Source organism: Hakea prostrata, chromosome 4 (assembly GCF_041222555.1).
Source record: "Hakea prostrata isolate BN-2017 chromosome 4, UWA_Hpros_2, whole genome shotgun sequence".
NCBI classification, from domain to species: Eukaryota; Viridiplantae; Streptophyta; class Magnoliopsida; order Proteales; family Proteaceae; genus Hakea; species Hakea prostrata.
In genome coordinates this window covers 16,799,899-16,813,291 of record NC_142603.1, presented here as the reverse complement: position 1 = coordinate 16,813,291, position 13,393 = coordinate 16,799,899, and the positions used below count along the sequence as shown (strand labels likewise).

The following is a 13,393-nucleotide window of genomic DNA, read 5'->3' as shown; positions in this document are numbered from 1 at the left end:
TCAAATTTGGGTTTCCAAGTAGTTTAGAACTTTTTCCCGCATCTAGGATTTTTTGAATTTCAAAATGGTCGTTGAAGAAGACTGATTCGGAGAAGAATCCTTACACAAATCCAAAACTTCATTAGCAGATAACTCTGAATTTAAATAATGGAATTATTTAAATTCCCATTGGCCGACGGATAATCCACCAAATTTGCATGAACCACTAAAGAGAACAAATTTCTTTCACCCTCAGCTCCTCCAGATTTTGCAGTCCTAATAGAAGTAGGACCTTCATTCTGAACAATTTCCTTCATACAATTGAAATTTCATGATTACTTACATTGAACAATTTCTTTCATACAATTGAAATTTCATGATTGGAGGAGATTCAGATTAATACCTCTGCCATTACCTCTAGAGTGAGAGAAATGCCTGCTTCATCTGCTTCCATTCTTATATCTTCTTATTGATAAGTTATAATCTTGAGTGGCCTCTTGACGAAAAGAAGGCCACTAAGTCCTAGAGTCCTCCATATGTACTTTGCTGGCCTTCACAAGCTTCTCCAACTTACAGCTGAATCCTGTACCCTTCCCTCCCCGTAAAGGGTTCAGACATGATGCAGTTAACTGCTGGAAACCCATCAAAAAATCATTTGCCCAACCAAACCTTCCATTTGGATTAAACCTGGGACTGTTTGGCATTTTCAAAGATTCTCCTCAAGGATTTCTCGCCATAAATGGAGACTGGACTGAGACAATCTACTCCCCTTTCTCCCTGATCCTCTTTTCTTTCGCAAATGGGAGAAGAGTTTTAGTTTCCAGTGTTTCCACTTATCGCTCCTTGTCCTCTCCGGGGAAGCCACCTCATATTCGAATTTTCAGGTTGATTTCTTTTGACATCAAAATCTAAAGGTGAGAAACAGTCCCACTTTCCATTTGTTTATAGCCTTCAGTTCTTTTTGCTGGAAGAGGGGGATACCACAGATATTGTTGTTCTGAATTCCCATTCTTAATCCTACTGTTTCAAAGTCAGTTTTTCTAGCCTCTTCATGCTGATCTGCTGTCATTCATTCTCCAGCTACTGCATAATTAGCCAACTCGGAGTTGGTTGCTCATGGGTCTTTATATTTGAGCCAGTGTGCCGCTGAAGTTAAAAATTAATGTTCCAGGTTTTCCTTTTAACCTTTGAATCTGCCAAATTGCTGTTTGTTAATCAGCCTGAATAAATATTATGATGATTTCTCAGAATAAATATTATGATGATTTGAGAAACCAAACATGTTAATATTATGATGATTTCAAACCAAACAGGGTTTGAAATTTCTGTGGAAATTCTTTGGTGTCCCCCCCCCCCCCCCCCCAGGCACCCCTTTTCTGGTGATCAGTACGAACCAGTAAGTCCTATCTGCATTGATTGTTACTCATCCTAGTGAAGGTTGACAGAAAAGAAACAAAGAGAAAGGAGAAGTGAAGGTAGTAAAAATTACATTATCTTTCTCCTCAAGAGTATATGAGGCTTTAAATTAAAACATATTAATGGAAGTAGTGGTGCCCAGAAGAGGGAGAGCATGATAAGGGAAAGGTCAACTAAAGAGAGTTTAAATGGGTGGAAAGATTCTTGTAAAAGAATGCCATCCTATTCTAATCATCTTATCTCCTAGGCCCTTTTACAAAAACAAAAGGGGTAGTAAGCTCACATACGACTGAATCACTCCCTAGGCCCTGCGGACAGCAATTGTGTCTCTCCCAGAAATGAGTAGTAATAATTTACCATTAAAAGTTGAACAACAGTATTATGATCCTCGTTAGAAGGTAGGGTGGTCTTATTAGTTGAAAAGAAAGATTGGGTTAGTATGGTCAGTTGTAGGGGTAATTGTAAGGGCATGTATGGGTTGCTATGGCGGTCACTAATCCTAGACTATAAATGTTCGAGGATAAGACAATTACAAGTAACGAAGAATGATATTCCTAATCTCTTAACACTCTCTCTGTGTTTCTTCTTTTTCTTTTCTAGTCCCATCATTGGAAAAAAGGCATTATCAAAAGCTCCAATAAGAAAAAGCAGAAACAAGAGATATTCAAAGAGCATTTTATTTTGATGATAAATCTCCAACTCAGTTCCTTGACCTTCTCCAATCTTGCACGAGTTCTTTAGGGCCGAATGAAAGATTATTTTTTAGATGTTTTGGATTTGAGTGTATGCTTTGAATCCTTAAGATTTTAGTACACGTTGCAAGAAGGCAATAATATGGCGGATAACTTAGCATTGTATGCGGCAAGAGATCAAGTGATCAACTCCCTTAATTTGTTTCAAATACCCCTCCCCACTTTTTATTTTGGCCAAAATCTAAATAGACAATTTAGGGTGTAAACTACCTAGAAGGTTCAAGTTTAAATAAATTAAAACTAATAATAATAACAATAAAATAAAAAAATCTCAAGGACTGATAAGTTGAAATTTGAGTATGATAGGAAGTCTTGTATTTGAATACGACAGGAAGTCTTGTTTACTACGAAACCTTTTACCTATATATATAGAGTAGGTAGTGCAGAGCCCAACGAATAAAACATAATCATGGGTCGGGGAATTCAAATTGGTAGAAGAAATCAACTCAATACCTATTTCCCTCGAGAACTTGTTAGGGAGGTACTTGCGAGATTGCCAGTGAAATCTCTTCTGAGGTTCATGCGTGCATGCAAGGAATGGTTCACCTTGATTGAGAATCCTCAGTTTGCAAAATTTCAACTCCAACTATCGGTTCATGCACGTGGAAGTGGAATCATCTATCAAAGAGCAAAATCAGGTAAGTTTTTCTATGTCGATTTAAATGTAGAAAGAGGAGTTGTGAGCAATTTCGATTTCAAAGTAGAAAAAATTGTTGGGGACGCGGTGTTGCTTAAAGCCTCCTGCAATGGTCTCCTTCTCTTAGAAAGAACTATTTCAGATGGTAGAAGAGAATACTACGTTTGCAACCCCTTAACCAAATGGTATTCGAAGCTTCCTCAATTTTTGGACGGCTATTGTAATTCGCCAGCATCATTGTGTTACGACAGTTTGAATCAGAAATTTAAAGTTTTGCTCGTCTTTAAAGATCAAATCTCGTACAAGTGTGCGATATTTACCCTAGGCAACAAAAACGGCGGCGGCGGTGATGGCAATATTACGAGTAGATCATGGAGAATATTGGATATTCCTGTCACATCTGGGGAGATAACCCCAGCAATGTATCCAAGAACCCCTGCAGTGCATACAATCAATGGAGCAATATATTGGATGATACAAAGAACACCATGGACGAGACCTTGCATCTTACGGATGGACCTTTCAAGTGAAGAATTCAGTTTAATCGATAACCCGGTACTCCAATCCGAACACAAAATCTCATGGGGTTACAGTCTACACAAGATGAAGGGTTCTCTATGTCTAGCGGTTGCTGTTTCTTTCGCTAAGCTGAACTTGTGGGTTTTGAATGATGCTGTGAAGCAAGCATGGAGTAAGGAATTCAGTATCAATTTTCGATCAATTGTAGAGAAGTTTGATCTTCATGAATTCTTTTTTTGCAAGAAGTTTTTTATAACAGAGCGTCCTAGACCTGTGATAATCTTCTTTGGTTCTGCAAAGAAACATTTGCTATTGTATAATCTGTTTACTGGGCAGTTTAGGGTGGTGAACAAGAATTTTGGGATGCGTCAGTCTCTTTTGATGTTAGCTCATGTCGACAGCTTTATCAGCTTCTGATTTGTCTTCGGATACCCTTAGCTTCATATTAGTCCAAATTTATTTCTACAACTTCATATTTAAATTTCACTTTTTGCCTTCCATGATTATCTGTACTTGGAGTTCAGATTACTGATTTATGGTATAATAGTGTTTTCCTATAAATATTTTGTAGGGATTCCAAAATTGCTTCTGCTTAGTTCTTAGATCCTTTCTTTATTATGACCTCTATTCAGTGCTATATCTGTACCTATATATCTTTCCTTACACTTCTCCTTTAACACATTCAATAGAAATCAATCATGTTGGTTATAGAGCATTAAAAGGTATCCACTGTACATAATCATGCTTTTTATTTTTTAATGAGAACAAGAAATATCTATATCTAAAACAATGTCCATGATACATTACTTGTTAGCTAATTTAGGTCTAGTTGCCAAATCACGAGCTAAGAAACATGTCTTGAGTTAAATTTTAATCAAATTCCCCATATCCCACAAGACTGAAAACATCTCTTGTCAGCGATTTTTTTTTTTTGGTAAACAACAACTTTATTCACTGCGGGCAGGGAGTGGGGAGTTGGCCATTCTTTCGGGCCCGAAACCGAAAGGGCCTTCTTGGCTAAGAGATCTGCAATTACATTAGACCTCCTAGGGATAAAAGCAAGGATACAATGTATGAAGTTATCCATTAGGTAATGAATATCTTGGATCAAGGGCTCCACTACCATTGGGGGTTGGATTTCACCATCAAGGACCGATTAGCCCGGATTCAATAAAGATTGACTCATATCCACTGGCAAGCGCCTCCAATAATCCTGCTCTAAAAGCGATAATTTCTCCTTCTTCAGCAGAATTGTAATGGCCCGGTATCGATGAAGCATTCAACAGTTTGCCTTCAGCATCTCGGATAATAATACCCGCACCCCTTCCTTGGTTCTCCAACCCATGATGCACGGTATTGATCTTCACAAACCCAAAAGGGGGTGGTTCCCAAGCTGCCGAACTGTTCCTTCCATCAACCCTCAAGTCTGAAGTTGGATTGGCTAATTTTTGATTGTCCCAAAACCTGCATAGAGTAAACGCCTCTCAACTACTCTTGTGGTGTCCAACTCCTATCACCATGATTCGTCATTCCTAGCTTCCATAACCACCATACTCAAAGGAACAAGGCTTTTCATACTTTCCCCCCCCCTCTCCCCCATTTGCGAATCCGTCCAAAGAACAAGAGAAAACAGACACAACAAAAAAAGAGTAGAAGGGGGCCCAAACGACACAAAGAACCCCAACCGGGCGAGGTGGAGTAACACCAAAAAATATTCCAGTACCAAACCAACCCCACACCCACAGAGCAGAGAGAAGGGTTGATTGTTGTACTATACTTTTGCACTTCGGCCCATCTGCCTCCCCAAACTTAATTCCAGTTGAACCTCCATCAATGTATCCTGAAGTCCTCTGGCTTCCTCATGGAACTGTAAATTGAACCTGTAAATAGAATTATTTCTCCTACCGGATTTAATAGATTACATCTCAAATTTCTCAATCGTGAGAAATGAAACTCAATACCAATAGAATCTCCATGCTTCACCAGCTATCAGAGTTTAAACCGTCTGCCTGATAGCTTCACCTTCACCAACACCAAAAACTTCAGGTAAAACAAGAACTCTCCATCTCTGTCACTGGATCAAGCTGCATCACCTGGTGCATCTATGTATAACCAAGTCTAATATAGCAGTTAAAATCAATTTGATTGGGACTATAGGATCTTTTAGAACACCCAAGGCTTATGTTTGCTGAGTTGGAGACTGGTTGCTCTGCATTCCCTCACTATGAAGTCCTATTGAGACATATCCCAACAATTTGAATTATGAAGTCTTCATTGATTCTGTGTAATTGATTGAAAAGCTGCATTAATGGAAGAAGAGCTAGCCTATGTAAACAGCAAGCACTTCCTCTTTTGAGATCTATCTAGCAGGCTAAAATTTTGTATATTCTGGTCAACTTAAATTACAAGAATCTTATAATGATTAACTGGAAGTTATTCAGAAACATTCATTTTATGCTCATGCAAACCACTTCTTTTTTTGTTTTTTTTTTTGTGTGTGGGGGGGGTTAATTGAAAGAGTAATCAAGGATGGCTTTGATGAATTAAGGATCAGTGATTGCTTAAGTTGAACAATTTCCTTCATACAATTGAAATTTCATGATTGGAGGAGATTCAGATTAATACCTCTGCCATTACCTCTAGAGTGAGAGAAGTGCCTGCTTCATCTGCTTTCATTCTTACATCTTCTTATTGAGAAGTTATAATCTTGAGTGGCCTCTTGACGAGAAGAAGGCCACTAAGTGCAAGAGTCCTCCATATGTACTTTGCAGGCGGCCTTCACAAGCTTCTCCAACTTACAGTTGAATCCTGTACCCTTCCCTCCTCGTTAAGGGTTCAGACCTGATGCAGTTAACTGCCGGGAACCCACCAGAAAATCATTTGCCCAACCCTATCGTTGCCAACCCTTCCATTTGGATTGAACCTGGGACTGTTTGGCGTTGTCAAAAGTTCTCCTCAGGGATTTCTTGCTGTAAATGTGGACTGGACTGAGACAATCTACTCCCCTTTCTCCCTGATCCTCTTTTCTTTCACAAATGGGAGAAGAGTTTTAATTACCCGTGTTTCCACTTATCACTCCTTGTCCTCCTTGGGGAAGCCACTTCATATTCTTCGAATTTTCTGGCTGATTTCTTCCGACTTCAAAATCTAAAAGTGAGAAGCAGTTCCACTTCCCATTTGTTTATAGCCTTCAGTTCTTTTTGTAATCTGGGGTCTCTTTTGCTGGAAGAGGGGATTCCACAGATATTGTTGTTCTGAATTCCCATTCTTAATCCTACTGTTTCAAAGTCCCTGTTTTTCTGGCCTCTTCAAACTGGTCTGTTGTCATTCATTCCCCAGCTACTCCATGATAAGCCAATTCCGATGGTTGCTTATGCGTCTTTATACCATAGCCAATATGCTGCAGAAGTTAAAGTTTAATGTTCCAGGTTTTCCTCTGCCAAATTGCTGTTTGTTAATCAGCCTGAATAAATATTATGATGATTTGACAAACCAAACATGTTAATATTATGATGATTTCAAACCAAACATGGCTTAAAATTTCTGTGCAACCAAATTGTTCTTTGGGGTTTTATTTTTCTTTTCCCCTTTCTGGTGATAAGTATGAACCAGTATGCATTGATTGTCACTCATCCTAGTGAAGGTTAATAGAAAAGAAACAAAGAGAAAGGAGAAGTGAAGGTAGTAAAAGTTTACAATATCTTTCTCCTCAGTGTATATGAGGCTTTAAATTAAAAGATATTAATGGAAGTAGTGGTGCCCAGAAGAGGGAGAGTATGATAAAGGAAAGGTTATTTAAGGAGAGTTTAGAGGGTGGAAAGATTCTTGCAAAAGATTGCCATCCTATTCTAATCATTATATCTCCTTGCCCTTTTACATAAACAAGAAGGGTAGCAAAGCTCACATACGACTGAAAAAAAGCTTTCATTCCCTAGGGCATTCAGCATTGGTAAGCCCTGCAGACAGCAGTTGTCTCTCCCAGAAATGAGTAGTAACAATTTACCATTAAAATCTGAACAGCAACAATACAACACTACTTCTGTCATTCGCTCCACACACTTACCATCAAAAGTGATAGAGAAACACTTGATTGTTCACCTTTTAACTCATATACCCGTTAGGTACTGGTTTTAATCTCTGTGTGACCGTGAGAGAGAGAGGATCTGGAACCCATGAAAGAAAGCAGCCATGGTATAGAGAGAAAGAGAGATGAAAAGGGTATGAGCAGTGAGAGTTGAAAAGGATTTTCTTTGGTTTTCCTATCATAAGAGGAAATGATGGTATGGTGTCCTAAAAACTCAAGTAGGATTTTTTTTTTGATAATTATATATTCGTTGTATTCGTTAAAATTTAAAACCTCGAGGAAACATACAACCTAAACTGTCAACTAACATTGGCCAGCATAGAAAAAGGGAGGAGGGGGGAGGGGGAGGGGAAGTATCTTGTACAAATGTATTACAAAGTCAAAATATCCTGCACTGTATGCTTGATTCTCCATGTTTTTGCAGTCTGGAAGCGTGGAGTCCAAGGATAGTTGAGCTGCCCTTTTAAGCATATGAGAGGCATTGTTAGGAGGTTTCTGATGTGCTGCAGAGGTGTAATCAATCCATTAGACCCATAAGAGATTCAAGTGAAGTGAACCAGCTTTTTTATAATATTCCAAACCTGTTTATGCAAGCTCTCTGTTGAGGTCCAAAGAAGATTCTGAACTAAGTTCCACAACTGTACAGCAGTTCTACATCTGGGAAAAAGATGATCAAGGCAAATGGTGAAACATTAATGCAACCTTTTTTGGTCAAGAGGTCTCCCACTGGTAGCTTTTGAGAAGGAGCTTCCATAATAAGAAGGTAAGGATTTTGGGCACAAGAGGTAGATGCCACATCTTTAACCATATTGTTTTTCTACTGAAGTCAAATGTGTTAGTGAAAGCCTGTATGCTGAAGCAACGGTAAATGATCCAGATGATGTGCTTGACCATATATATTCATCATTTGAAATAAAATCAGCATGGATGGAGCATTACTGGGTAAAGGAAAAGGAGCAGAAAGGCAAAACCCCTGGAATCCAAGAATCAATAGACATACCATCACCAACCTGTTTGAATAAACCCTTCCATAATAAGTCTCTTGCAAAGATCATGGATTTCTATCCCCAAGAGGCAGAAGGGATTTTTCTGGATTCAAAGCTCCCAAGCTTTTATGGCCAAAAGACCCTGGTTCAGATGCTCCATCAATTTAAAATTCAAACCACCACTTCTTTTGGGGAAACATATAGTTTTCCAGGATATAGTATGAATGAAGTATCCTTCCCCCTTTTGACCAAAAGAAATATTTTGAGGCTGCTTCAAGTTCCTTTAAAGTAGAGGTGGTAAAGCTTAAAGCAAGACATAAAGTGAGAGGGCATTGCATTTAAAGTAGGTTGTATCAAGATGGATTTACCAGCTAGACTCAACCATTTGGCCCTTCCAACTTTGGAGTTTGAATTGACTCTTAGAATTAAAGACTCACAATGCTTTTCAACTCCTCCAATCAAAGGAATTCCAAGGTAGATATCTAATTTAGAAGATATTAAAATAGAGAGTTCCCTTTTCATTGCAGATGGGGTACTAGGGCCATAATGGGCTCATGTTTTTCGCACATTGAGCTGCTGTCCGGAGAAGGTACAATACTCTTGTATCATGTTCTAGAAGGCTACAACCTCTTTTCTTTTAGCCTGACCAAACAGGATCAAGTCATCTGTGGAGGCTAGTTGGGTTTAACTTTCACCCCCTCTTGAGAATTTAATTCCCGAGAGATGCTTTCTTGATCTAGCCAACTTAAGGTGAGAAGACAAAAAGTTCAGCACAGAGAACAAAAATATAGGATGCAAGGGGGTCACCCTATCAAAACACAACCCATTTTATTCATCTCTTTGGGAACCCATAGCTATAAAGAGTAGACTCAATGAATTTCCATTCCAGCCTATCATAGGTTTTACTCATGTCAAGTTTGACAGCCATAACCCCCTTCTTTCCCTTTATGTGCTGTTGAAGTGACGCCCTTGATAAAACCATTTTGATTAAAGGAAATAAAATTTGGTAATAAAGGATTTAGTATAACAAACATTGCAAAAACTAATAGGTCTGTGATCTCCTACAGAGTTAGTAGGTAACCTCCACCTTCGGAATGGGAGATATAAAAGTTTGATTAATGGAGGAATTAAAGGCCCCAGATTCAAAGAAATCTTTCACAAAGTTGTCACTTCCACCGAGATAGTCTCCCAAGAGGCTTGACAGAAGGGGCTTTCTTACCATTTATACTGAAAAAACTTCTTTTAATTTCATCCTTTGAGACTGGTGCCAAGAGATTAACACTATCTGGCATCTTTAATTCTTCCTCTAATGGGATCAAATTAGGAATCAATGAGAATAGAATTAGAGGATTTATAAACCTCCTTAAAATGTTTACTAAAACATTCAGCAATTTGCTGAAATTCTGTCACATACACCCCATCAGGATGAAGCACTCTAATCTTATTTCTTACTCTCCTTTTCATGGTGGACAAATGGAAATATCTAGAATTCCGTTCTTCCCTAGAAATCCAATAAGCTCTTGATTTCTGATGCCAAAGGGCTTTGATTTTGGTTAAGAGTGAGTCGCAGCTCAGCTAGCAAACCTTTCTCCTTTATTTCACAAGAACCATCCCTTCGGGCTAATGCGATGTCATAGTGTTTTCTCAATTAACTTTCTTTTTCTTGGAATGAAGGTTTCCCACCTCAGTTAAGTTCCAATAATTGAGGGACGACTGAAGGAAACTTAACTTTGTCGCCAGAGAAAAAGAATGGGAGCCACTGGAGGAAGAAGGCCAAGATGAAGAAACACACTTCTGATATGTAGCCTCCAAGGAACAAAAGGCTTCAAATCTGAAGGGTCACTAGATGTTATTAAGTGATGGACATGAGTGTCAGGGAGGAAATTAGCCAAAAGCCCTTGGAGAAGTGCACTCAAGTAAAGAAAAGTGCAGTGCATTTTTTGGGATTTTTCTTTACAGTCCAGATCAAAACTCGTGATTACATTTCTGGGTTGTCTTAATGAACTATAACAAGAAGTTCTAGCTTCTCTGTTAGTTTGTTTTATTTCATAAGGGAGTGTAACAGTTTAAGGGTGCTAATCGTTATCATCGTTATCATCTTGGTAATTGTACGTAGGACAGAGGACCTTGATTTGTTAGAAACTATGGATTTTTCATTGAGTCTGTGAATAAGCAGAGTAAACTTTGATTCAATCTCCATTAATTTCTAACAAAACAAACGACTTAGAAGTGGTAAGAATCTGGTTTTTCTTGAACCATAATGAGATGTTTTCCTTTATCAATGGTATTGTGCTTGGCGAGGAACATAAGAAATAGTAGAGAAATTTTGGACCTGCAATAAACAGGACAGTAATGACAACCTTAGATTTGTGGTGTTCTGTAGTTGCTTTGGTCCAAGTTCTTTGGTGGTGACTGTTTTTATGTTGAAAATCCACTTGCTTTGCAATTTCTTAGGGAAACTTAATCTTTAAGTGGATATTCTTTATTGCAAGTGGAGGAAGGTTGCCAACTGACATGCTCAGAAAAATTGAAGCCGAAGCTGGCCCAAGCTCCTAACCTTAGAAAGTTCCATGTTTGCGTAAGTATGAGCTCTGGGTTTCACTTTGTTTCTTCAGTATAACAAGATTTTCAGATGTAATTGATGACTTCTGAAGTAACTTTTTTGTTATATAATTTTATGTTTTCCATCATTTCTTCCTTTTATTGTACACAGTTATTTTTCGTTTACAGAGTTATGTTAATTGACAAATATAATTGAATTTTCTTATAATTAATTTAATTATTAGGCTTTTTTTAAAAAAATCAATATTTATTATCATTTTTTAATAATTTTTTATTTTTGACAAAGAATGAATTATTGTATTATTTCTTTTAAATAGGCATAACAGAGAATGAGACTTGATACAAAAAAGGCAATAAATTGAAAAGAGAAATTTGGTTCAGAAGCTCCAAATATCAAAGATTATAGCAATCTTTATAATTCCAGATTTTGACCAATTTTGGTCTGCATTGATTTGAAATAAATGAAAAATAATCCATGTCTGATTCATCGAACCAAGAAAATTCTGATGACTAGAAAGAACTGGAAGTGTAAACCTTTGTTGGCTAATGATTCAGATGATGAAATGCCAGAAGACACAGATGAATGGTGGTTCAGTCAATTGGATACAGAGGTTTGTATATGTATCTTTAAACGTGCCTGGGAAGCGATTAGTTCTCACCATGATGATCTGAATTGTTCTTCTCTTGATATTCTTGCTTTGCGAAATAGATTTTGAGTCACATGACTATCTATTTGATCCATGATGAAATCATGAGCTCTACATTTGGAAAGAGAGCTTCAATGGACTTTGATTCATTTGATAGTAGCTATTTTAGTTCTCCAGTTACTAAGTTTCCTCTTTATACTAATGTCTATCTATCTCTCGTTGGAAATGAAGCTGGAGTCTTAAAAAAGTAATGAGAACGATCATCAGGACCTGATGGTTCATTCTGCTCCAAAGTGTATTCTCATCTATGAGCTTCAAAGTATCTTAGATGGGTTTACCTTCGATTTTTCACGTTAGAATTCAGAGATGAGCCTCCTCTTAATGTGTGATGGAAAAGAGTGAAACGAACACATAACTAGCAGGTAGAAGGTCTAGATTTACTATTTGCACCATCTTAAAACAAATTCAAAGCAAGAGTGTTGGTATCATGATCTAGAGATATTTTTATAATGTTTACTTTTGTAATTGTAAACCCAAATGTAACCAATGTTGCAATTTTCCCCAAAAGAAAACCTTCAAGTGACATATGGCTTTTTCTTTCTTTCCCTTTCTGTTTTTTTAAAGGGGTTGTGCCGTTGTTGTTTGTTTAATCTGTTGAACTTAAACACATTATCAATTAAAATATACAACCATAAGTAATTCCAGTCACACTGTTCAAATCTGCCCTAAAACATATAAAACCATCTAGTTGTTCTTCAAAACCTTCTTCCTTTTCCATTGTCTTCTTTTGACTCTAAATTTCTTCTGGGCTAATTCATGTGGAACAATGGTGGTTGTTAACAACTTGGGATTTGGTGACCGTTGGTAGTAGTGTGTTGACCTCATCTAGTTGGAAAAGACTAACCTTTGTGTGCATTAATGAAAAAAAATGAAATATATATTTATTAAATAGTGATATAATAATGAAAAGCAAAAATTGAAAATTTGATATAGTATGAGGTTGGTCCTTTGATTTTCTCCACCTTTGCATAACAATGAATAGCAAAACTAGATAAGTAGATCGAGCTGGTTTTCTCTAGTTTTGTACAATGGCAAGTTCTCTACCAAGCTGGCAGGGCAAGTATTGATGAATTTGAATATTTTTTCATGTAAAATGAATCTACTAAATGGTGGACTTTTTTTTTTGGAAACTGTCAATTCATCCTAAGTTTAAATCTTTCTTTTGATGTCTTGTGCGTGCATGATTACCTCGACAATTTTTTCCATATTGTGAAATATGTGGTGATGGTGTAGAGTCATTATGGCACATTTTCGTTACGTGTGCATGATATAGGCAGTAGAACCCTTAGGGTTGAGGATGGAGAATTTCACACAAAACTCCATTTTTAATATCTGCAACTCTTTCTTATCTGACACAAGTTTGAACAATACCAAAAGATGGATTTTGTAACAATACTAGAAGATGGATTGCATCTGTTGTGTGGAGAGAGGGAAACTCAAAAACTTTTTAAGAATGAACATCTAAGCCTAGAAAGAGTGATAAATAATGTATTAAATTGGGTAAGGGATCTAAAACTAGAACCAGGGTGAATATAAACACAAAATCTAAAGAATCCAGTGAATCAATTACCAATAATATGCTTAAATGTATTTGTGATTCTTTGAATATGATTCACTCACTTAACATAGGGTGGAGTGTGGGACTATTTTGGGATGGCAAAGCCTAGTTTATCAGCACAGGTAGACTATAATGTGGGAATGGTATAGAATGCCTTGATTTGCGGACTACATATTGGTATAAATCAAGTGAC

The 13,393-nt window shown here is 37.4% G+C and overlaps 1 protein-coding gene across 1 annotated transcript; it reads left to right on the top strand.

The window, feature by feature from the left end:
• Positions 1 to 2,556: 2,556 nt before the first annotated feature.
• On the top strand, positions 2,557 to 3,720 carry LOC149018227 (putative F-box protein At5g52610). Its single transcript, XM_089153861.1, has one exon. The coding sequence runs from the start codon at positions 2,557 to 2,559 to the stop codon at positions 3,718 to 3,720; it is 1,164 nt and encodes a 387-aa protein (XP_089009987.1).
• The last annotated feature ends 9,673 nt before the right edge of the window (positions 3,721 to 13,393 follow it).

Bases quoted from the DNA above. Each gene is read 5' to 3' on its own strand.
- LOC149018227 (XM_089153861.1), top strand. From the start codon at position 2,557: ATGGGTCGGGGAATTCAAATTGGTAGAAGAAATCAACTCAATACCTAT.